The following is a 26,099-nucleotide window of genomic DNA, read 5'->3' as shown; positions in this document are numbered from 1 at the left end:
TAATGATTATTATATTATACAGTATATTTTGAGCATATTCTTTCCCCTTCCACAGTTCCTTTCAGATCCTCCCCACTCCCCTACTCACCCAACTTCATGAACTCTCTCCCCCCCCCAAAAAAACAAAAAGAACCCAATTAAGACTAAAGATATCAAAACAAAATGTGTACACAAGAAAACAGGGAGTCTGTTTTGTATTGGCCAATACTCCTGTGCCTGTGACTTGCCCTAGAATGCGGCGTTACAGCCCTAGTTCAGTGGAACTCCGCGCCCTGTGTAAAAATCTGCTCCCCAGGGTTCTCGATCCACACCTCAGCTGTTCCCTCTCTTGACATGATTTATTTTTTACTCGTTTGTTTATTTGTTGGCTTGCTTCCACTTCGGTACTTGGCCGAAGATTCTAAGAGCTGTTATCTGACTATCCGAATCAGTTTAGACCTCCAGATCGTAGGCAATGCTTCTTTCACAAAGATGAAAATCCCTATGGCAGGCAGAACAGTTTCAAGCCATCCCAAAATGTCTGTTAGTGCAGCCCGAAGAACAGTGCTCTGTGATTTGTCAAAGAACTTGCAAGAGAACTGGAAGATGTACAAGCGCTATACACAAGCCAAAGCGTGGCTGTCATGTTCTCGATTTCTTGGGTCATAGCCAAGATATCTCTGGCCTAAGCAACCAACTCCCGGGCACCTCTGATCCAAGCCACCTCGGGAGGGCGGGGCGCCATGTCGATCAGCTACTGGTCCAATTTGCCGTCGCTCTGCTACACTCAGTTGGCAATCAGAGAGGTCAAATTACCCGTGCAGGAGGCTCGATCCCATCTAGATCTATGATTGGCTGAGATTGAGGGCAGGCACCGAGACTTGCCGAGCATCAGCTGGTCGGAGTTGTTGTCAATCATGAGGAGCAGACTCCTCCCGGTCTCCATTTGGCCAGCGGCTGAAAATTTTTTCGAGCATTTCCAGAGAGGAGTTTGTGGCCTCCCTAATTGTTAGCTCTGGAGATTCGCATCAACAAGAGAAGTCAGCCTTATTTATCATCCAAGAAAACCTTCTCTTTACTTCCATTAGCTAGTTAAGAAATTTACAGACACAACCATCACAAGGTAAGAGCTTGAATAGTTCAATTCGCTCATTCCCTAGGTTGTTGACGGGAATCTATTGGCGGTCCTCGGAATGGAGCGTTCCTCAGGAAGGCGGAGAAATATGGGATGGGTTCCCGCAGCTTCCTCGGCCTCGCTTTGAGGCCGAGCCCCATGCGCATCGCCCCGGGCTCTGTGTGCCGGGTGGAGAGCAGCTGTTCCCGCCGAGGCCCACGGAGGCTGCACCCGGGCATCCGGCTCTTCGGTTGTTGCAATCGGCCTTGAACTTGACCTCAGGCGAGAAGTGTGCGTTGTGGGAGCGGGGCTAGTAGGGTGGGCAGAGTCGGAGGGAGGGACAGAGACAGTGGGGAAAACCGAAGCCGCCCCAGATTCCCTGCAGCGAGGCCCCCCCAGGTGCGCTCCAGCCCGAGGGAGCAGGCGTGGCCACTGCGGGACCTGTTTCCCGAAATGAAGACCCGGGGGTGCCCGGAGATCTGCTGGGCTGCGCTGGGCTGGCCGGAGTCCTGCCGCGTCCCGTTTCGGCCAAGGTCAGAAAACTAACTCAGGACCCTGTCCTGCGGGGTGTGTAAGGAGCTGGGTGTAGAGAAGGATTGCGGAGCCCTGGTGGCTCGGATCTGAGAGCTTGTGTTTTGCTTTGCTGGGAAAGCACCGTGTCTTAAGCCAAGTGGCTCCTGGTGCCTGTTTCTGTAGATGAGCACATTCCCCCGGAGGAGACAAAGATGAGGCTGTGGGTAGAAGCAGCTAGACGATTTCGAGTCTCAAAAGCGCCGCTGGTGTTTTGTGGTAGGAGTTGGAGAAATAGTAACAGCAAAAGCCCCCAGCCTCACCCCAGGTGCCTCTGGTGGGAAAAGCAGATGTGCCCTCTGCAGAACCTGGACCCCAGGGAGAAAACAATGGGGGCCGCCTGAGATCTGCAGGACTGCGCGGAAGGGAAGGTGTTGGTCTGCTAGATAGAGTGTAGAAACTGGAGACCAGATCACCACAGTATGACAAATGTCATTGAATACGGAAGCTTTGGATAATGAGTTCTTGTTAATAACTGTTTTCCTTACAATCTGAGTCTCTTTTTTCCTTGACTTCAGCACCCCTTTCACAGAATTGAGTAGTAAGTACTTTTCATTACTAAACAGACGCCCGGAGCTCACTGGGGGTTTTGTTGTTTTCTTTGCTCCTGTAAGCGAATACATTTTCTTTCCTCCTAAAAGGAGGTAAGGACATTGAGTGCAGATTTGCTAAAATACATTTCAGAGATTTTTCAGATGATTTTAATTGTTTATTGGGGTGCAGTGGGTTTTCATTGGTGATGATGGTAAAGACATTTAGAGTTTAAGAATATTAAAAATCTGCTGGTGATGTCCCATGGACTTGGCCGGTGAAGTTGCCTGGTGCCAAGCCTGCTGCTTGAGTTCTGCCACCAGGATCTACAGATAGCAACAAAAGGTACACCTCCAAGGCGTCCTCTGACCTTTGCTGGCTTGCGCTGGCACACACAATAAACAAAATGAAAAAATATTAAAATTACCTTGTGTTTCCCATTATGATAAGTTAGCACACTGCCACTATGCAGTTAGTTACCGCACAGGGTTCCTGGAGAGAGGAAAATCTAAGCCATATCAGTAATGCTGCTTGCCAGAACTCCCGATTCTGCCAGGGCTTGCTTAAAGTGGTAGCAGGAAATTTCCCTTTTGAATTGTTTTGGGCATTCATCAGCAGTTGAACTCAAATTCCCCGTGCCAAAACCTGCTATAGAGACAGTGCCTCCTTTTTCCAGAAATACAGTGGAACAGCTTTGGGAGTTAAACTGCTGGACAAGCATCACACGGGAGAAATATGAAGAGTAAAATCGGTGCAGTCGTCTTGCAGCTGTGTGTGGGCGCTTGCGCTGTAAATTCAAAGGGTGGTTTCAAAGGTTGACGAGGCAGATGCATTTTTCAATCCTGATGTTTTTGTTGTTGGGACAGGATCTCAAGTAGCCCAGGCTGGCCTTTAACTCCTGGTCTTCTTGCCTCCACACCCTAAGTGGTGAGATTTTAGGGGGCAGACCACCCTACAAAGCTCCTTTCCTGATGTCTTTGGCCTGCGATTGCTGCTCTGTAGAAGTGAGTTTCACCAGCGCTGTCTTGAAGCAACTGTGCCGAGGACATCACACAGCTTCTTATCCTCTTGGCTGAGATTCCTGCTAGATGGAGTTACTTACATGGGGACAACTTCGTTCTAACATTGACTTCTTTCTTTCCTTTCTGGTCACTTTTAAGTATGAGGTAGAGGAAGAAGGTAGGGAGACTGACTTTAGTCACTGGACTCATTATGGAAATGGTGGGAAGGCATGTTTTGAGGCGTTTATAATAGATAGAATATATAAGGTATTTTTAATTGTGTGCGTGTACACATACAATTTTAAAGACCAATGTTGATTAAATTGTGATACTCAATTTGTGTTTTGATTGGGAAATAAAGAATTTGAAATAGTTCAGGCAAGCATTCTTTTTTCCCCTTTTATGTACAATTACCAATTTATTTGAGATTGTTATGTTGTATATCTAGGATTCCAAACATACTATTTATCTTTATTTTCTTCCTTACCACAGTTCAAAGTTAGCTTACTGTTAATAGACTATGCCATAAGCGTTTGTGTATATACTTTGCGTTCCTTTTACTTTTCTGGGACATTTTTGTGTAGTAAAAACAGTAAAAGGGTGATTTCACTTTGAAAGATTAAATATAATTGTTTAAATGGCTTACTAACATTGGTTAGCTTAGATTTCTAATCCGCAGATTTACGTAACTCTCCCTGATTAGTAACAACTAGCTAAGTAACTGCTTTTTAGTGGACAACTAATAAGCTTATCCCAGCCCACTGCTGCTTGCTGGTTTGACAAAGCCAATGCTTGGGGCTTTGCCAGGCTGTTTTCCATTCTGTTTAAGGGCACAGCTTTTTGTTTTGTTTATTTGTTTTAAGTGTTTGCTGTCTTTCAAACTTCTGTGTCGTTCCTCCCACCCCCCACCCCAATCTGCTGTTCTGTTCATGGTCATTTCTGCACCTGTTCCAAGATCTCTTGGTCTGATGGGGAGGGAGGGATGTTTGGGGGTTTTTGTTTTGTTTTGTTTTGTTTTTTCCAAACTTGAAACAGGGGGTGTCTTTCTTGATGTACAGAGATTTGTTTGGTTTGGGGTGAGGGTGTTTGCTTTTTTCTCTTGCTGTTTTTATCTTTGTTCGGGGGCTGCTTAGGTTTTGAATTGAGGGTCTTATGCAAGCTAAGACCTGGCTCCACCGTTAAGTTAGACTTCTGGGTTGTGTGTGGGTTTAATTGAGAGTTGTGTAGCTTAGAAACACAGGTTGTCTTTGAATAGTTTTCTTGAGGCTCTAAAAGGGATCTGTGTGGTTTAGTTTGGGTGTGGTTGGCAAAGGAGATGGAACCACTTAAATCTGTTTGTCTGGGGGTGCTGACCTATTCCGGAGTTGCCCACACTGAATCTCAGCCAGCAGAGTGCTCTCCAGCACGTGTTTCTCTATAGCCTGCTCTGCTAACTTTCTGAAGTGACAGTGTTGACACTATGAGGGAAGGTCAAATTGATGATAACTGTTAGTTTATACAGGCTCAGAGGAGCTGCCCACTTGTACTTTAATTTTATCATTCACTAATATATCTTGTGAGCATTTCTTCTCTGATGAGAAAGCAGTTGCGTTTATCATTTGATTTTTTTTGAGGGTTAGAGAGAAGCGTAAGAGGAAGGCCAGAGAACTCTAGAAGAGCTACTTCAGTCATTTGTCTGCAGTCCTGTTACTTTAAGGTGGGTGTATGCCTGATAAGGAAGTGTGCACGAGCTAAAGTCACCTAAACAAACTGTTTTTTATTGTTCACACATATTGCTTTATCTATTAGAAGTAATAATTACTGCTGTGCCAATCACATCCATCAGTGATTAATACTTCTAGTAAATGCCACATTATATTCGTTTGAAATTTCTCTTTGCTGTCACCTATAACACATATTTTTATTGAAACCTGTGACTCGGGGAAATGGTATGAAACATTTGTTTTGGGCCAGTGAGATGGCTCAGAGGATATAAGGTGCTTGCTGCCAAGACTGGTGTTTTGTCCCTGGAGGCTACATGGCGGAAGGGGAGAGCCAGCTCCCTTCAAGTATTTCTCAGACCTCCTCGTATGCACCAATGAACTTGCACTCCATGCCTGTGTACAAGTAGATAAACCAATAGGCGTGAAAAATGAATAAAAACAGAGTAAGTTTGTTTGGGTGACTTTAGTTCAGGTTCCTCTGGGTCTTGAAGGACATGGTGCTGGCAGGCGCTCTGATGAGGACTCCATGGCGGGTGGCACCTTAACATCAGGAGAACATGTGCGAGGGGACAAGTACAATCCTGTCCAGGAAGCCAGAGAGCAAAGTCAGGGGCCGGCTGGGCCTTCCAAGTAAGTTGTTCTATTGGGAGCTAATGGGCAGCTGAAGTATTACTTGAAATTTTTCTGAGCCCAGTGTGGGGTTGAAGGTCCATAAGCACCCTGGAGAATAGCTAGTGTGAATCTCCATTCAAAGGTAAGAAGCTGGGGTCTGGTGTTCACTGGATCAGGAGGGAAAATGTCCCCCTAAGAAGAGGGCCTAGCTTATTAGATGATGTCACCCATACTTAGGATGAGTCTTTTGCCCTCCATTTGCTGACCGAGCACTAACTCGTTTCTCATGGTCTCTGAAGACATCCTCACAGATACACCCAGAATGTGTGCTGCCAATTTTCTGTGTGTCTCAAAATTTGGTCAAAATATTTTATTACTTTTTTTTTTAAGAATTGCATACAGTGTATTTTGATCATACTCAACCCCTCCTCCCCCCACACACTCTTCCTCCTAACTTTTCTGAAATCTACTTCCCAGTCCCCACTTTTGCCTTTATGTCATTTTTCCCCCTTGACCATTGTTTATATCATCCATCAATTCACGGATGTGGGGCCTTCCTGAGCATAGTCAACAGACCAGCTGCTACACCTGTAAAGAAAAACTGGCTCTCCTTCTCCCAGAATCCACCAGCTGTCCATAGCACCTCAGGGGTGGGTTGGGGGAGTTCCCATCAGCCCTTGCATCCTAGAATAGTGAGTGGTTTGGTCTTGTGCCAGCAACCACAGCTGTGGTGAGTTCGAGAGTGCAGCAATGGTGTCAAGTTTAGAAGACATTGTTTCCTGCCACTCCTCCCTAGCGGCTGGCTCTTTGAATCTTTCTGCTCCATCTTCTTGGATGGTCCTTGAGGGGAGAGGTGTAGTATAATGTCCCACTGTTATCCAAGTGGCCCTTTGATTGGTTGTGAGTTTCTGCATCAGTCACTGTCCACACACAAAGCAACATCAATGAGGTCTGAGAGCGGCACTCATCTCTGGGTATAGAGATAGGACTTTACAAGGCATTCTCTGCGGACGAAGTGTGTGGTGGGTGGATTCAGCAATGGGGTGTTACCATAGAGTTCTAGTGGGCAACCAAGAGCAATCACAGCAGCCTGTATTGTGTAAAGAGTTTCTGGTACACTCCTGACAGACAGCCGAGGGCGGGGAGGGGTGGGATATCCTACACCCAGCCACGAACTTTTATTTGGCTACATATGGCTTCCAGAAGCATCAGCATCTCCTGTATACAATTTCTCTCTCCCTCTTCCCTGACTCCCAGAGGATATTATATATACATACATATATATATGTATGTATGTATGTATTAGGTAGTTTGTATGACTTTTTCAAACATCCTTAGTGTTAGTTATCCCTCTCCCTACCCCCTCCTCCCACCTATCTCCCATCCTCATCAGGATTTCTAAGGGAGTGCTTTTGTATTGCATCTTTCTTTGACTGTTTTACCTGCTGACCAGGATAATGGCCCTTCCCACCCTTAGCTAAAGTGAATTCACAAAAATTCACCTGAAAGTTATTGTTTAAAGTTTGTAGTGTGGGATGGAGAGATGGCTCAAGGTTAAGAGCATTGGCTACTATTCCAGAGGTCCTGAGTTCAATTCCCAGCAACCACATGGTGACTCACAACCATCTGTAATGAGATCTGTGCCCTCTTTTGGCCTGCAGGCATATATGCAGACAAAACACTGCATGCATAGTAAGTACATTTAAGAATAAATAAATAAAATTTGCGATGCATTTCTGCATATATGAACTCCAGCTGACTTTTTTTGTGAATGTTGATGCATTTTGGCAAGATTAATCGATAACATCATATCCACAGGCCCTAAACAGATATATTTTTTAACTCATTTTTTTTATTGTGAAGTAAATTTCAACTGTTTGTTTGAAACAGTGTTCCACTGTGTCTCCTAGACTGATCTGAACTGAATGGAAATAATTCTTCTTACTTCACTGTCCTCAATAGCTAGCACTACAGACACAGTCCTGGTTTGTGTGGTTGAGAATAATATAATACCTTTTTCCAGCATGGAGTGGGGAGGAAGAGTCAGTTTAAGAGACTGGCTCCCGGTAGGTCAATTGTGCCCCTACCTGGTGGACCCACACCCAGGAGTACTTGGGTGACTCAAATTGGAGTTGATGGGTGACACCAAGTATGGGGCTGGGCCGTAGGGTGGACCTTGAAGGCATTGGTAGGAAGAGTTAGGTGAATATGACAAAAAAAAATACACTGTATGAAATTCTGAAAGAATGAATAAAAATATTTAAAGTAAAAAGGAAACCCTGATCCCAAATAGTGTCTTTGTTAAACTTGGCTACTCTTTGAGTATAGAATTATTATAAATATTCTAGCAACCACTGTTTTCCCTACTTCTGTCCTTAGGAGAGGCAGTTGTTCTTGTTGACAATTACAGTATCTTGTCTTTATAACGGCTGAGGAAAGGATCTCTACTTCCAGAGTGTGACCTGATGACCGGCATTTGTGTGGTCACGGCTGAGTAGCATGTACCGTGTGACCTTGCTTCATGCCAGCCGAATCAACATGTTCATTTTGGCAAGGTCCCAAAGTGATAGCAGGTTAAATCGGAGATACATGTGTTGTTTGTATATGCATATTATCAACTGTTATAGAATTCAAACACTGTGAAGGGGGTAGGTAAGTTATTTGATTCAGCATTCTCAAGAATAGAATGTAGAGTCCGTACACATACATGCTTGCACGCATGTGCGCGCACACAATGTCAGACTCTTTATGGCTTTCGTTTCTGGCATCTAATGATGTATTAGCAGTGTTTTGAATTATTTACTATGACCTTGTCTTTGCCCCCACCCCTAGGTGCATCAATTTTCTTCAAGGAATTCTGCTATTGCTCTGTTTTTCCCTGTGACTGAGGCCTTTGGCATTGCAGTATGCTATCGGCGGCCTTAATTACTTTGGCCAGAAGTGGCGGGAACCAGGTGAAGAAGAGAGTGTTGCTAAGCTCCGTCTTCCTGCAGGACAGCAGGCAGGTGACTCCTGCCTGTTACAGCTCCACCACCGAGCCCAGGTGTTCCCGATTTGACCCCGATGGAAGCGGGCAGCCAGCCACTTGGGACAACTTTGGGATCTGGGATAACCGCATCGATGAGCCAATTCTGCTGCCACCTAGCATCAAGTATGGCAAGCCAATCCCCAAAATTAGCCTGGAGAACGTGGGCAGTGCCTCCCTCATTGGCAAACGGAAAGAAAATGAAGATCGGTTTGGGTTCGCACAGCTGACAGAGGAGGTGCTGTACTTTGCAGTATACGACGGGCACGGGGGACCGGCAGCTGCTGACTTCTGTCACACGCACATGGAAAAATGTGTGATGTATGTATGACGACCTTGGTGTTGCAGTTCCTCTGTTGAAATAGTCTCCCTGTGGCTGAGATAGCCAGTGCAGACGGAATTCCTCGAGTGCACACGTGCCACTCCATCAGTGTGTGCGGTAGTCAGCGTGGCCTGTGTACCTGTTCGCCATTTGAGAAACACGGTTGAGAATCTGCGCCTCTAGGTTACTATTTCCAGTAAATTATAAAGTACAAAGATAACTTGTGAGAAATTTTACTCATGCCGGGCGATGGTGGCGCACGCCTTTAATCCCAGCACTCGGGAGGCAGAGGCAGGCGGATCTCTATGAGTTCGAGACCAGCCTGGTCTACAAAGCTAGTTCCAGGACAGGCTCCAAAGCCACAGAGAAACCCTGTCTCGAAAAACCAAAAAAAAAAAAAAAAGAAAAAAAAAAAAGAAATTTTACTCATGTGTGTTATCACCTGTGTTTGTGGTAATTTGTGTGTGGAGTGCATGTCTGTGTATGTGTTTGTGCACCCATCTGTGTGTGGAGGCCACAGGTTGACATCAGTGTCTTTCTGTATCGTTCCCTAATTTACATTTTGAGATTGAGTCTCTTGCTGAACCTGGAGCTCACACTTTTTTAGCTAGACTGGCTGGCCCATGAGCCCCTAGGCCTCATGTTGTCTTTAGATGGGAGGTAGGTCTTCATGTTGTTTGCATAGCAAACACTTTACCCATGGAGCTATACCTCTGTGTTCCTGAAGAAGTATTTACTCTTGTCAGCACAGAGAAGTTTACTTATTGTCTTAGTTACTTTTCTGTGAAGACACATAGTGACCAAGCAACTTATAAAAGAAAGTTTATTGGGGACTTGCTTACAGTTTCAGGAAATTAGAGTCCATGACTGTGATGACGGGCAGCATGGCAACAGCCAGCAATAGCTGAGAGATGATATCCTTATCTACAAACGGGAAGAGAGAAAGAGAGAGAGAGAGAACAAGAGAACGAGAACTGGCTAACTCAGAATGGTGTGGGGTTTTAAAACCTCTTAATCCTTTCCCAAAAAAAAAAAAAAAAAAAAAAAAAAAAACAGTTCCAAGCAGTCAAATACATGAGCCTGTGGGAGCTATTCTCACCCAAAACACTCATTATGTTTTTGAGACTCACACCGCTTCTAGAATTAAAGAGAGGAAACAGTGTGGCAGTTATGGCCATGGGCTACTGTTTTACCTTCCAATGTATTGTTAGAGGTAATTTGTCAGTTGAGTTTTGCATGATTTACCTCATTCTACAAATTCAGTGATTTAAGTCGATCAGGGTTGCACTACTAAGAATTCTTTAAAAACAGGAAAGGACTTGGGGATCGTGAGATGGCTCAGAAGGTAAGGACCTGAAGCTTTTTTTTTTTTTTTTCCAATTGAGACAAAGACCCAACCACTTAAACTATATCTTCAGACAGCCTTGTTTGTTTTTCCGAGGTCGAATGCCACATTCCAGGCTGGGCTAGAACTGATTTAAGGATGACCTTAAACTCCTGATCCTCCTGCCCTCACCTCCTAAGTCAGTATTATAGGCGACCACCAGCACCACTTTCCCCAACTTAGATTCTCATGCCTTTGCCTTTAAGAAGCCTCGGGTTTAATGTAGCTCAGTTAGTCCTACCTAACAGGGAACTCTGAGTTGCCTCTCCAGCACCACATACCCAGAGCATGATGCCATGAGCCTCAGCCCAACAGTGACACACTTCACCATACTTAGTGCATTCAGAGACCAATATATGGTCCTCAGTTCTTGAATCCTCAGCGAAAGCATCTGAGAGGAAAGCATGAGGCCTATTGCGTGGAGTGGCTGCTGGAGCACTGCCTGAGAAGAGAAAACCACTGTAGAGTGATCGCAGCTTTCTTTCCTCTCCCCAAAGGGATCTGCTTCCTCGGGAGAAAGACTTGGAAACAGTCCTGACCATGGCCTTTCTAGAAATTGATAAAGCCTTTTCCAGTTATGCCCACCTGTCTGCTGATGGTAAGCCAGTCAGGGCATGCCTCAGAGCCTTAAGGATTTGTGGGGAAAGGGAAACCGAAGGGGAAGGTCTTCAGTGGTGGGAATGTTGTTGCATGTTTGCTTGTGGGGAGTTTTTACAGAAATAATTTTATACAAAGAATCCTTTTCAATGCTGTTTAGAATCTGAACTGATGTCAGGGTCCCACCATGTCGATAATGACCTTTCAGAAGGGGACGCTCCAAAATGGTTGTTACTGAATTTTAATTTGAAAAAGATTTTAAAATGTTTCAATCTATTTGATGAATAGTTTTATGGACAGGATGTCCGTACTAAGAGGACCTCATCCCCCTGCCAGACCACTAGTTCAAACACTGCAGGAAAATCCCATCTGCAAGGTTGATAACTGTTCAGCATTTACTTCAGGGGATCAGAGAGAGGGATTCGTGGGTAAAGGTGCCTGCCACCAAGTTTCATCACCTGAGAGTTCTAGCCCCAAGACCCACATGGAGAAAGGAAAGAAGCAATTTCCATATGTTCACTTCTGACCTTCACACATGAGCTATGACATGTCTGTGTACACTTAAAAACTAACACATGCATGCACACACAAAATAAATGAATATATATTTTTAAAAAGAAGAATATTAGCAGTAAGTCCTAAGTCTGACAGAAAATGACTGATTGGCACCCATTTGTCTAGTCAGAAGGGAGATATTTGTCTTCTCTTTCTCCATCTTGCAGATTTCCTATGGTAACTAGTGATATTTTTGGTTTTGTTAAGTATAAGGACATGACAAGTGTATTTTTAAAAAAGAAAAAAAAACTCGTGTAATGTGCTAAGTTTTTAAAGTAAATGTTTTGTGTTTTAACTAAGTTTATCAAAATAATTTCAGGAAAGTATATCCAATATTTTCTAGTTAGCTCACCAAAAGTGCATTGATAATAAAGTTAATTTTGCAAGCGTCTGCAGCAGCCTTGTAATGTGTGCTGACAGGCTACAGCATTGTGGGGGAGTGTTGCTCTTAGTTTTCTTTCCTTTTAACAAGCAAAGCGCCCCCCAGGAATGCCATTTTCAGCCAGATGGAGATTCTCCCCATTTCACACACGAGGAGCTCCAACTCAAAGAGAAGAAATGGTTAGTGGAGATTAGGGCCTTGTTCATTAGCATATTTAATAGCAGGGTGGGGGAAAGGGTGGCCCTAGGAGAGCTGAGTGTACCACTTCAGTATCAGCCTCCCCATCACCATCCCTGTTGAACCCAGCGCCTTGGAACATGCTAGGCCAGCGGGCTCTGCCGCTGAGCTGCTTCTCCAGCCCCTGCCTGCTACTGTGAGATGCTTACCATCACACTCCCCAGTACACTTGATGGTCCATTCTTTCTCCATTTGTCTGCACATGTAGTTTTCACTTTGTGAGTTATTTGAAATCATTTTGTCTTCTTCCTTTTGCACCCAAAGTTATCTCCCCTTCCTTTAGTGGGGACTTGACAGAGGGTGTGGTTTCTGCTTAAGATTTAGCTTTTGTTCTCCTAAAGAGTAAAACACATAAAGAGGAAGTGAAACAGTTTCTCGTGGTTTTACTTTTTTGAGGGTGGGGACAGAGTCTCATTAAGCTTCCCAAGCTGGTTTGGAGCTGGCTATGTAGATCAGGATGGGTCAAACTCACAGAGAAAGGTATGCACCACCACACCCAGCATTTTTAGAATAATCGATTTGGAGTGTTTTTACCCATTTCTAGGGTGGCTGTGAACTTGGCTGCTTCATCACAGTATTTAAGGGATGTAGTGTCAGTACTGTGCTCCAGCTGTTCTACAAACAGCTGTATTTACTGCCCATGACTCATAGAACACAATGTCCCAGAGCACTGGCATATGGCCAACACTAAAATTCATTAACCCTTCATGAGTGCAATCAAGCTTTTTAAAAATGATATAGTCAATGCTGGTGATTAAAACCATCAATATTAGACTTGGTGTCGAATTTAAAAACATTTACTCTTAATAATTATAATTCAGGAGATGGAATTTATAACATTTAACTTGTATGTCTATTTTTAATAATTATAATTCAGGAGATTTTGAATTTGACTTGTACATCTTCTAGAGACTTTTTAGATGACTCACACAATCCAGTTGTTAAATAAAATATCATTTCTAATAACCAAAGTAAGATATATTTTGCTAATTTAGTTGCTCTTTCATCCTTTGGGATAATCTTAGAACTTCATAAAGATGTCTTAAAATTTATTATTCTTTTTAGTGAAGAACTGGTTAAAAGGGAACAAAATAGGATGGTACCCAGTGCGCTGTTAGAGACAGGATGGTACCCAGTGCGCTGGTTAGAACAGGATGGTACCCAGTGCACTGGTTAGAAAGTGTTTAGAAAGTGTTCTGTGTACTATTGTGCATATCATATGCTTCTTAAAAACCAGAGTTTGAGAACTATTTTAAAGATATATTTGTAAATATCTTTCAGATGGCAAAATAAAATCACTAAAGACAGAATACTATGTGCTAGTCTTTCCGGGTCAGATTAAATGGAAATTAGACCTGTCTCACATAAGGTTTCAAAGTTATCCAAATTTAATTTTTTAATTGAAGTATTGAGTTGAAATATTATTTTAGTGTTTTTAAAAGGTATTTTAAAGGTAGATAGTACTCTTTTTGGTGTGTGTGTGTGTTGAACCAGAGCTAGCTAGCAAACATTCTCTATGACCATGGTTACCCTTGCTGTCTTTTCTCATTTCTTTGTATCTCCCCTACTTTCACTTCCCCTGAGCCCTTGCTGTGAGACAAGAGAATGGGGATTATTTTTTAGCAGACCTCATACACTCTAGACAAGTGTTCCACCACTGAACTAACCTTCCAACCTTTTAGCATCACCTTCAAAATTTTAAATTCAATTTGTGTCAGTCTTTTTTACATTTAGTGAAACCGAGCAATGACTTAAAATACCCTCTCACTTCATTTTTTTTAAACAAATGACCATTTAAAACAAAACAGATGGTAGACAAAAAAGTTATACATGTCAAGATCACCAATTTTAAATAAATTTTGCAGCAATATTAGTTTATAAGGATTGTTATTTACACAGCTTAATAATCACTGGGGGTGGCATTAGATTTTACTCTTTTTGTTGCTCTTCCAAATTGTGGTCATTTTTCTTCTCTTCTATCGTCCTGCAGCACTGCGGAAAAAGAGAGAGAGAGAGCAGCAGAAACACCTGCTTTAGATTGCATCAAGTTACAAAGATGATAAAAAATCTTATCATTCAAGAGCCACACTGGCCTTCATATAAACATTGAATTTAAGTCCTCCAACTAGAAACAGTTCTTCCCGTACTTAATTCTTACATTATATGCTATGAACAAATGGCTTGTGTTCTGTTTCTGGCATACGGGGTGTTTTGATTGCCTCTCCACGTAAATTGAAACCCCCATCAGCTGGTATAAACTATAGTTTACACACACCTTCTGTGTACTGATTATCGAATATAAATTATTTTGTTTAGGGGACAGTTCTATATTGTTATGATCCAAATTTACACTGCATTGTTTTCTGACCCAATAAAAAGATTGAATTTGCTGTCTTCAAAATTAAGTGTGTGTGTGCACGTGTGTGCGTTCACGTGTGCACTTGCAACACACATGCAGATACATGTCTGTGTCAGCACTGGTGTTTTGGTACAGATGCATACGTGAGTACTTTTTTCTAAGAGTTTCAACACTATGAGAAATGTTAGTCTGATGGGAAAAATAGACACTATTAACTTGAAGCTGCTGAGTGTTGAAATCATTGATGTAGCATCTCCTGGTATAGTATGTGATTTGCCAGGGAAATGTCCCCTACTGGAAATCCTCCTCCTTATTTTGCAGCTCCCTCTCTGCTCTCCTTTGTGTTACAGGTTTGTTGTGTTTGAGCATAATTTCTGGGTGAAATTCCCCTTTGCCTCTGTGCGTGTTGTTTGTGGCAGAGAACTGTGCCTCCTCAGCAACTCTAGACCTGGAGCCTGTGGACTCTCTCTGCTGGGCTTCAGCAGAAAGAGAGAGCTGCTTAATTTTGTCTCAGGTGAAAAGAGTCTCACAGTTCCTAACCCAAGCTACTGGGACATTTCCATTTCCTCCTTGTCCTGCTAGTGAGACAATGTACCGTATAAAGTATCCAGTGAGTCTTAAGACTTACTGAACAACGTCTTAGTTTTCTAGTTTTGTTGTTAGGGCAGACGATGACGATTGTTACCTCTGTGTTAACTGTTACATGGAAATAAGTGCTGATTCACTAATTTATATTCTTAGATGCATATCAAGCCAGAATCAACGGTTAGTTTTGAAACCTTCCCCATATATCCTGAGATTTTGAAACTGGGAAGGTGAGTTGATAAAAGCCCAAGGTCTTTTAAATTCAGAGGTGAGAGAGCTGGGAACTACAGCCCAAACTGAAATTTCATTTATACATGCTAATTCTTTTGTCGTCTTCAATTAAAGATCACGTGATGAAAAGCTGTTGATGAGAGCTAACGTGAAGAGTTCAGAGTTCCCTGGGCTGGTAGCATCTAATGCATGCCTGACTTCTCCTCCCTGCCTTTTAAAGCCATTTGGAAGTAGATTGTATACTTGACTGAACTGTAAATAGTCTATTGTTGTATAGACTTTTGACTAATATCAGGTTGAAAGTTGTAACGCTTGTAAGATAAGCATCAATGGTCCTTATGTTAAAAAATTTCTGTCATGTGCTGACATACATCTCAACATTGCTGTGATATGATAGCATTGCTTTGATCTAATGGTTCCAAAAACAAGAGATAAGTGGGAAGACAGTGCAATTGTAGATGCCGTTTCTCAGTGAACTTAGCATGACTACAAAAGACTGAGTAGACTTTATCCATGGCTTTTCTATTTCCTTTCCTGATTAAAGCAGGCATTTTAATATAATGACTGGAAAATGTATTCATCTCTTTCTAAAATGCATTATTTGGTGAAGTTTGAAAAGTTGTCTCTAAAAACCATCTTGGAAAGACTTGATTGTCATTTAAATCAATTACAGGTTTCTAAATCAGCTTATAGTGTACAAGTCACCTTTGGATGGTCAGGAAGCTTTCTACAAATATTACATAAGCAACAATCAAGTGATTGGATATAGAATTCGTACTGCAAAAAAAAAACTAATCCAATTAAACTTTTGACAATGCTTTATAGGATTAACAGTATCACTAGAGACAATTCCTGCTCTAAATGAGTTACTTCTCAACTTCCTCCACTTGGCTGTGTTGTCCTTTGGTTCGTAGTTTATAGTCGTTCCGCTCTCCACAAGGCTCGACACACCTTAAACGATTCTATTAGCGGTAAACAGCACAGAACAGGTGATGTTAGAATAAATCAAAGGAAGACACACAAAGGTGATTGGCTTGGGAAGAAAAAGAGCGGCAGCCTCAAGCCTAGTGACGCTGGGTTTTCCTTGATGGCAGAGAAGATGCACATTGCTGACATATTCCTGCCCAGGCAGGGCTGCAGGAGTAGCAGCTGGCCATGCTCATCTGCTTTTGGCTGCAGATTCTGTTATTAGATACTTTTGGAGCTAATCATGTTGAGTATGTCATGTTGGTGAGAAACTGGAATGAATTTCATTCTTTACCATTCAGATCTAGAATCTAAGGTGGGGGGGGGGACTTTTCTTCAGGCATAGAGCCAACAAAGATCAAAACCAGAAATGGGCATGGTTCTTTAACTGTGTGCATGCGTGTTCATGTGTGTGTGAAAATTTATAAACTGTAGTTCTAGAAGGTAAAAATGCCCACTGTAGAACTTGAAGACAAATGGTCTGGACTTGGCATTTCTCTCCTCACCTATTAACTAGTACTACTTTGACTGGAGTAAGGAATGAAAGAGAATGATCCAAATCTCATGATTTTAGAAAGGTGGCCCACCTACTGGGCCCAGCTGATCTGCCATCTGCCACAGCAGCCAGATTAGTGGCATTTCCATGTTTTGTTTTGACACCTGCTACACACGCGAAGGCATCATCATTGTGATGCTTTTTACACACAGACCGTTTGGAGACACTGATGCTTTGCTCGCCAAGTTAGCTTGCCAAGCTTTCCGTTTGCATGGAGCCTTATAACTGAATTAAATAATTAATTGTTTCTCTGCATGGTCTTCCTTGGTTTGTTTGCAGGACATTTGCATAGCTCTTGTTAAGTTAGACCGGTATGGGCCAGCCTTAGGTTACTATGCTTCTGCTTTATTCTTAGTAAAAATCCCATATCCGAGCACTTCTGTCGCTAACTGATACTCTGTTTTGTAATATTTGTAGCAAGCCTCCTGACTTCTGGGACTACTGCCACGGTAGCCTTGTTGCGAGATGGTATTGAACTGGTGGTAGCCAGTGTTGGAGACAGCCGGGCTCTTTTGTGTAGAAAAGGAAAACCCATGAAGCTGACCACTGACCATACCCCAGAAAGAAAGGATGAGAAAGAAAGGTACTGCCGCCATGACCAGACATTTTATGGGGTGATAGCTGTAGCTGCCATAGAAATGGAACGTGGCATTCCCTCTGTTGGTGTAAAACCCCAGGGCCTCTTTGCAAGCCTTGCTGTCCATAGCCATTACCTCGGGCCAGATTTTCTTGTTTGGGGTGGTTTGGGTTTGTTGAGACTGGAGCTCACCATGCAGCCTAATCTGTTTTCTCCTTTCTCAGCCTCTCAAGTGCTGGGCTATCAGGGTGTGTACACCATATGTGGCCTAAGTTTTTCGTTTTTATCTCATTTATTTATGGACTTAAAAGTTTTGGCATTTACCATGGGCTTACCTTAAACTTGAAATCCTCCTCAGCCTTCCCGAATTCTTGGATTATGGGTATGGGCTGACCTAGAAGGCTCCGGATTTCAATTTTTAAAGTTGGTATTTAAGCCAGTGCTTTAATTTCCTATATTATTGTCATCATCATCATTGTGATTAATTTTATCTTTTCCTAACTAGGATCAAGAAATGTGGTGGGTTTGTGTCTTGGAATAGCTTGGGACAGCCCCATGTAAACGGCAGACTCGCAATGACGAGGAGTATTGGAGATTTGGATCTTAAACCCAGTGGCGTAATTGCAGAGCCCGAGACAACCAGGATTAAGGTAAGAAGGGGGTCAGAAACACTGGGAATGACCCGAGACTGTCCTGGAAGATTTACCTGAAGGAGATGTGTTTTTCAAGGGGGACTAATGTGTGCAGAATAAACTTTCTAAGTGAGATGCTAGTTTCCAATCTGAGGCGGGTAATGTCTTTGGCTTTTGTTTTCCCCTGGCAGAGGGGCTCTGTGGCCATCCTTTCCAAAGCCTGCCAGACAGAGGCATTCTCTCAGCTCAGGACTCATTCTTGGCCTCCCTTCTCCACTCAGTTCAACACTCGGTGTTTTACTCTAAACTGAGCCCAACACGATACAGGTCCCGCTGCTTGCTTCTCTAGAGCTCTTGAGTCAGCTTAGTAGGCTTTCACAAATGGTAGGGCATGAATGTTCAGAATTCAAGGAAGGATTTCCGGCCTTAAAAAGATGTCTCATTCCAGGTGGTGGTAGTGCACGCCTTTAATCCCTGCACTGGTGAGGCAGAAGCAAGCCCATCTTTTCAGTTCGAGGCCAGCCTGGTCTACAGAGCTAGAACTACACAGAGAAACCCTGTCTCAAAAAGAAAAAAATTATGAAATGTTTATGAAAAAAAATACTTATAAATACTTATGTAGGATTTACTTTGTGGCAACCTCTGTTCAGAAGAGATATAACTGTCTTCGCTTTAAAAGAAAGAGAAACAAATTGAGATAACAGCACAAGTTAAAGTAAATAGAGGCTCACACCGTCGAGTGATGGAAGGGTCAGCCAGATAATACAAGCCGCATTTAAATCCCGACTCTCAGCGTTTGGCTGTCTGGCCTCTTTCTTGGTATTGCTAGGTAAAAGTTTGGTTTGTCCCAGGTGGTATTGATTCTCAGCTACATTTTCAGTTTGCCCATGAACTCTGACCCACATGGCCACTCTGCAAAGGAGATTCAGTTTCCACGCTATTGGATCACTGGAAGGCACAGCCTAAGGCACAGTCTTAATCACATCTGTTTGCTTCTGATTGCAGCTCTACCATGCGGAGGACAGCTTCCTGGTCCTCACCACAGATGGGATTAACTTCATGGTGAATAGTCAAGAGATCTGTGACTTTGTCAACCAGTGCCATGATCCTAATGAAGCAGCCCACGCGGTGACTGAACAGGTGACGTAGCGGAGCTTCTGGTGGGAAATTCCCAGAGGGAAGAGGATGAAGGACAGCAGAGGCCTCTAGTGTTTTAGCTTAAGTGAATTTGAACACAGGGTCTCTCGAATGCTGGGTGAGCACTCTCCTACTGAGCGAGGCACAAGGCCTTGAGAAAAATAGAGATCTTACTGTTTAGTTTTGCATCTTGTTGTTAGTGGAATCAACTTATAGGATGGGATTTTAATAATTCATATTTCGGAACTGGAGAGATGGCCCAGAGATTAAGAGCCCTGGCTACTCTTCCAGAGGTCCTGAGCTCAATTCTCAGCAACCACATAGTGACTCACAACCATAATGAGATCTGGTGCCCTCCTATTTGTGTAGACATACACAAAGGCAGAACGCTTTATACATAAATAAGTAAACAAATCTTTTAAAATATCATATTTCTTGTTTGTTTTTCCTCATTGCCTATTATTTTATCACCATTTTTAATGGTTACTTTAACAACTATACATTAAGTATAATGGTATATTTGAAACATTTTAAACATGTTTTTCTCGTAGGATTTGTTTGTAAGCCTTTTACATTCCTTGAAGCTATTCATACCAGACATCTTTTAACTCAGGCTGTGAGATCTTTTGATCTGTTTGATGCTGACTGCAACCCTAGGCCCTTCTGAACAGTACTGACTCACTATTTGAAGTGGCTCCTAGAAGTGGTTCACAGTCCTGCTGCAGGCACTTTAGTTGACGCCCACGTAACCGTCGTAGAAGGAATACTACAAACGTTTTTGTACATACCCATTTCTGAGATTTTAGATTTTAAGTTAGTATACCAAGGGGTAGGTTTCTAGTATTGTTTTCAGATGTTATATTTTGTTCTTTTTTATTCCTCTCCAAAGCTCTTAAGTTCTTCAACTAAATTCCTACAGGCAATTTTGTTGGTAAGAATTAGCACTTATTAAGGCTTTTCCATGACTGGCACCATGCTAAGGGTTTTGAGTGTGTCCTATTTGGGAGCCACTCAGCAGTGTTTCTCAGTTTAAAGCTGTTTCAGTTGCCAAGATTGCTATAGTGGAGGATGGGAAATAGTTGGATAATCTATTATTCATGTGCAGTTAATAACCACAGTGGAACATAAATACAGGGTTGAGACAGTTGCAAACTGTGTCAGATAATTGCATTTGTTAACTGTATAGAACCAGTCGACTTTCTGGAGAAAGGATGCTGTCTGTTTGCACAGAAGTCCAGCGGCTCCAGCTCTTACCTTTCTCTTTCTCCCGGCTCCTGCAGGCTCTACAGTATGGCACCGAAGACAACAGCACTGCAGTCGTGGTGCCCTTTGGTGCCTGGGGAAAATACAAGAACTCTGAGATAAACTTCTCATTCAGCAGAAGCTTTGCCTCCAGCGGGCGATGGGCCTGATCGCCAGCCTGGGCTCAGGGTTCCTCTGCTGCACGTGTCAGCAGGCATAGCAAGAAACTGGTAATACCCAGAAGGCCACCTGTCCCTGTGTGTCCCTGTGAACTGATAGATCCCAATGCAGTATAAGCTTACCAGCCATAGGCACGGTAGTGTTTTCATAAATCCTTATCACTATGTGCAACTGTACATGCTCAGCGTAAGCACCATGACAAAGCTGTGAAGCCATTGTGAGTCTCCGCACTGAGTGGGAGAGGAAGTGGTTTGGTACACTTGATGAATGGTAAATCTATATGCTTTGTTTTGTGATGCTAGAGAGTGAGTCGGGGGCTTTCAGATCTTTAAGATTACCAAGCAGATCCGGTTTCTTTTTAATGAGTTCGTTCTTTATTCAGTTGGACAGGTTTTTCTGAATTTTGACAGCTAGTCAGTGCATTATCTTCAATGTTTCTCTTCTCTTTCTCTCTGTTTAAAACAGTTTTCCCGGGTTGGCCCTGCACTCCTTCTTTCAAACAGTCTTCCTACTTCAGTTTGCTGGGTACCTGGGACTCCAGGATGCTCCAACTTACAAGTGTCTTTTTTTGTTTGTTTATTTTCATTTGTAATGTTTTAGAGACAAACAAGCATAGATTTACTAAAGAAAAGTACTCCCAGGAGATGCAGAAATTCTAAGGGAGGAATACCCACAAGTGTTATTTTTTTAATAAATGTTCCAAGGAGTCAAAATGAAAAGCTTTTCTGTTACTGTATCTTGTACTCTGAACCATTTATTAGTAAGCTTAACCCTGCGAGCTTCTTCAGACAAAAGACAGGACTGAAGTGTATCCAGATTTGTAAATAGCTCTCTTGTGTATTTGAACTCTTTTTAGCCCCTTCCCCATCCATTCCCATTTTTCTGCAGTTAAATGTGCTATATTGCTCCAACTGTTCCTTAATGTCCCAAGGAGAATGTACACACTCCTTGATCAAAACATGTACAGGGAAACACGGACAGTGTTTCTGTTTCTTGATGGTGTATGTAAGTTTGTTGTTGTGTGTTTTGTAAACGGTATGTTTGTATCATTTTTTCCGCACAAAGTAAGCTAGTTGGGTCATTTGTTAGTAAAGATAATGTTGCAATGACTCACACTGCTGTAGACATAGCTTGAAGTTTATGTCTCCATTTTCCTCATTTCTGAGATTTATGAGGAAGAATAAATCTTTCAGAAAGTGTATTCAAACATGTCAATTTGCTAGGTAAATTAGGAATGTAAACCTAAACTCCTTTTTACCTGCATATAAATTTGCTGTTAACTGTGAATCCCTAAATGTGTGTTTGGAATTAATCTATAGTTTATTTTCACAAACTGTGTAAATTTGGTATATGTGTGGTGCGTGTGTAAATATTTTGAAGCGATATAACATTAAAGAGAGCAGACTTATGGAGCCTTTATGAGTTAGCTTTAAATTATTGATATATTTATCCCGAAGGACACTCAGCAGATTGAGTGGTTTTCTGTAGTAAACAATCAGTGGTTATTATTAGATAACCACTTGGGTTAAAATATATATGGGGGCCAGATGTGGTGGCCTACACCTATAATCTCAGGACTTGAGGGGAGGAGGTAAGAGAAGCAGGATGGTGACTTTGAGATCAGCCTGGGGCTGCATAGCAAGTTCCAAGGAAGCCTGAGCCACAGCTTGTCTCCCAAACCAAAATATCAACAACAAATGGCTATAAGATACATTGTATTATGCATAACTGATGTGGATAACCAAAGAACAGAAGCAGCCATATTGTGTGGTAATTTGAATATAAAATTATGGGATATGAAAAGATTAGGTAATGTTAAGGGTGACATGGAATTTTGAGGCAGAAACAAGAGAAAAAATAATGAAATATATATGCCTTCAAGTCTGACATGCTTTCTTCCTTTAATTTTTGTTTTAAATACCTAGTAGAAAGAAAATGTCCCAAAATAAATTTTTTCGTCTTCTTGTTTTTGGGAAATGGAAAAAGTATATATTTTCATTTTACCTGCCTACCCTATTTAGAACAGGCTCAAAAAAGAATTTAAGGTCTTTTCATGGATGTTAGTCGGAAGGAGGAAAACATTTGCCAGGAATGTTAGTTTACATGTGCCCTTCTAACACGTAGGAGACTGTGGCAGAGGAATCCTGGATTTGCTATGCATTGTATAACAAGACCCCGGCTCAGGAGACAAACAAAACCTACAAGAAGGAGCAGAGTCTGTGTTCACTGTCTAAAATGAAGAAGTACAGGGAGACTAGCAGAGCTGAGGCACTTTCTTGTTGAATCAGGTGTTGGGACAGAATTATGGAAACAACTTTTAAGAGCATTGAGAACTTGTAAGCTAATGCGCGCATAAAAATGACAGCATTCTGGTGTGCAGCGTTCTGGTGTGTAGTGTTCTGGTGTGTAGCATTCTGGTGTGTGGGCTCCATTTCTTCTCTGAGTTCTTTGCATTACTGCTGCTCCTCCCCCACACCCCATACTCCCCCCCCTTTTTTTTAGCAAACTGGTGGAATTCAGAGACCTGAAGGTCTTTGATAGATTGAGGTAAATTTAGATTTGACAAGGAGGAGTCTGTGGATAATGGCCTTGGGTGCACTTGATCCTGTTTCTTCTGGAAAAGATTTTTGGTGCTGGTGGTGAGGTTTGGTGTGTGTGTGTGTGTGTGTGTGTGTGTGTGTGTGTGCATGTGTGTATATGTGTGTGTGTGTTTGTATCTATATGTATTTATTTTTGGACAGACTTGTCTTAAACCCCTGAGTGCTGAGATTATAAGCGTGTGCTCCCAGGTCTAGTTTTACCTGGAAGAAACTGAAAACCCTCATCCAATCATCCTTATAAAGGATAGAAAGTGCTGGTCTCCATAGGGGCTTGGCTGTAGCCTTTCCTGCAGGCTTTCTTAACATATATTTGTTGAGAACAAACCTGAATAAACTACAAGTCAGTATGGAAATAAAATACATGTGTCTATATTTTCTAAGTCTCGATATTAAAATATAATTTAAAGAATATAATTATAATCCTATGTATACGCATGCCCCTGTTCTTGCAAATGGCACAATAGTGGAAAGAAAGGGACTGGTCTTACATACTTTCTAAGTATGAATTTTGCTGGGAGTTTGCCATGTGGTTTGCTTGGTATAAATGATAAAATACTGAACGTGTAATATGTGTGTGTGTGTGTGTGCCTTTGATTTACTTGTGGTTTGTAAAAAAACTCTTTTGTGTTGTGCCACCCATTATTTGGTGAAATGTTCTTTAAAGTATTGTGATATTTTACAATTATAAATTATAAATATCTTATCAATTCAGAAGTAAATGTAGCCCTGTTCTCTGCCAGATGTTCACTTGTCAGAATTCTTTGTGTCTCTTGATTGCTTCAAATCCAGGCATTTTTCCCCTTAGAGTTGAAAGATTCTTCGGGAGGGATCAATTTTGCTTCTTTGTACTGCATGATATGAACCTTCCCATATTACAACACTTTTAAATGTTCACTTTGAAGAGGTAGTAGCATATAATCTAAAATACAGAAATTATTTGAGGTTTGAAATTATTTAAAATTTGATTACTAATTGTTCAAGAATGGATATGAAATTAATCTCGTGGTAATGGGAGAGTAAGAAGATGCTTCCGGGTGGGACCTGGGGAGTTCAAGTTTAGAATTAACAAGTGTAGCCAAGTGTTGCGTTTTCCTTTACTGCCAGGGTTCTCCACATGCTTGTGTCTATAAAACAGTGCCCTGAGAGTTGGGCTGTTACATTACATTGAATTTCTTGGCTTTCATTCTGAGAATGGCTTAAGCAGGAATAACAAGTTGTGTTTTGCAAGGTAAATAAAGCAAAATGGTGACTTGCCTGCTGCATTTGAGGGCTGGGAAAAGACCAGCTGGTTCTGTGGCAGCTCCCATTGGCCGCTGAATGGTTGGAATGATCCATGGGGTCCCGAATTCTGGGCTGTGAGAACTTAGATGTGTCCCACCACCAAGAATGACTGAGCTGACATTGGATTCTAGTGCGGAAGGCAGCACAGCGATGTGACCTAAATTAACTGAATTTCTGCTGCAGTTCTCTTGTGCGTATTTGTTTTTGCAATTTCCAAAGTTCTGCTTGGTGCAGTCCCTTGTAGCGAGTCTGGCTATTCTTGTAAATGTCTGTGCTAGGGTAACTGTCTCAGTGGTGAAAACAGCCTAATAAAATGCACATATTAAACTCCTCCGAAACTCCACTTCTGCTTATTTGACATCCAGATTGTTCAGTGTTTATCGTGTCTGATCTGAATGGAATAAAGGATTTAGTGTCAGTAAAGACTCTGGGATTTCCTTACTAGCTGTCTTTGGATTTCTGTTGCTGAGAACAGACACCATGACCACGGCAACTCTTACCAAGAAGACGTTTAGTTGGGGCTGGCTTGCCATTTCGGAGGTGCAGCCCATTATCATGATGGCGGGGAACATGGAGGCATGGAGGCAGATGGGGTGCTGGAGCTGAGAGTGCAACATCTCGTAGGCAACAGGAAATCAACTGACTGCCACACTGAGGAAACCTGAGCAAAAGAGACCTTGAAGCCACCCGCACACTGACACACTTCCTCCAACAAGGCCACCTCTCCTAATCGTGCCGCTCCCTTTGTGGGCCATTTTCTTTCAAACCATCAGGGGAACCATATTTTAACTATTTGCCAATTAATGTCAAGAAGCTGTAAAAAGAAAGAATTTTCTTTAATATTTGTACTGAAGATTGAAGCTAGGTCTTCACAAAGTCTAGGCAAGCACCCTGCCACCAAGGCGAATCTTCGGGTCATTTCCCACTGCGTTTTATTTTGAAGCACAGTTTCACTAAATTGCCAAGTGACCCCCCTGCCTGGGCCTCCTGAGTGGAGGGATCTGAGTCTGTGCCACCAGACTCAGCAAGATGCACCCTTACCTGCCCTGTCATCTCTTTTGTTTCCCTCTTCCAGAATATTCTGTGGAAACTCGGAGAAAAGGTCATGATGGTTTCCATAGTGGATTGCCTGTAGCTTAAAAACTGTGTGATGTATTTTGTGGCAGCATTTTTAGAATATAGAAATTGGAAGCAGATGTTTGTCCATTACACTGAGTTCCAACATTATGTATTTATCACAGACGTTTTTAAATTTCCTGTTTGAGTAAAAACGTAGGCGTTAGCATTCTGTAGACACAAGAACCCGTCTAGGCTGTGTTCCTCGGAGATGATGTGGGGAGCTTACAGGGAGCGTTTCATGTATGCTAAGCAGTGTTATCATCAGCGTTTGACCTTAGTTTCCTGTCCAAGCCTTGAACTTGGGATGTAGCTGAGAACGATTTTTTCATTTCTGATCTTTCTGCCTCCACTTTCCCAGTGCTGAGATTGTAGACATGGAGACCACACCCAGTTATTACATGGACTTGGGATAGAACTCAGGGCTTCATATACACTAACCAAGCACTGAGCTACATCCCCAGCCCTTAAATAAGAAATTAATATGTTGGATTCTACTTTAATGTATTCTAGGGGAAAACAACTATGGATTTGTTGTGTTTTATTGTGTTCTGTTGTGTAGCTCAAGGTGGCTTCAAACTTGTTATATAGCTGAGGTTGGCTTTGAGCTTTCTTCTTCATTTCC

At 42.3% G+C, this 26,099-nt stretch overlaps 1 protein-coding gene across 1 annotated transcript; it reads left to right on the top strand.

The window, feature by feature from the left end:
• The first annotated feature begins 927 nt into the window (after positions 1 to 927).
• Positions 928 to 24,717, top strand: Ppm1k (protein phosphatase, Mg2+/Mn2+ dependent 1K). Its single transcript, XM_057769232.1, has 7 exons — positions 928 to 1,102; positions 8,343 to 8,856; positions 10,739 to 10,839; positions 17,127 to 17,292; positions 17,792 to 17,936; positions 18,924 to 19,058; positions 20,336 to 24,717. Exons 2-7 carry the CDS (start codon positions 8,417 to 8,419, stop codon positions 20,465 to 20,467), a joined length of 1,119 nt encoding a protein of 372 aa, XP_057625215.1. The 5' UTR covers positions 928 to 1,102; positions 8,343 to 8,416; the 3' UTR covers positions 20,468 to 24,717.
• The last annotated feature ends 1,382 nt before the right edge of the window (positions 24,718 to 26,099 follow it).

This window comes from Chionomys nivalis, chromosome 1, assembly GCF_950005125.1.
Source record: "Chionomys nivalis chromosome 1, mChiNiv1.1, whole genome shotgun sequence".
Classification (NCBI taxonomy): domain Eukaryota; kingdom Metazoa; phylum Chordata; class Mammalia; order Rodentia; family Cricetidae; genus Chionomys; species Chionomys nivalis.
Note: the sequence above shows the minus strand (reverse complement) of the source record. Positions and strands in the feature narration are given on the sequence as shown.

Bases quoted from the DNA above. Each gene is read 5' to 3' on its own strand.
- Ppm1k (XM_057769232.1), top strand. From the start codon at position 8,417: ATGCTATCGGCGGCCTTAATTACTTTGGCCAGAAGTGGCGGGAACCAG. The intron at 17,293-17,791 runs GTACTGCCGCCA...TTTCCTAACTAG, and splicing joins AGAAAGGATGAGAAAGAAAG to GATCAAGAAATGTGGTGGGT. The intron at 19,059-20,335 runs GTGACGTAGCGG...CGGCTCCTGCAG, and splicing joins CCCACGCGGTGACTGAACAG to GCTCTACAGTATGGCACCGA.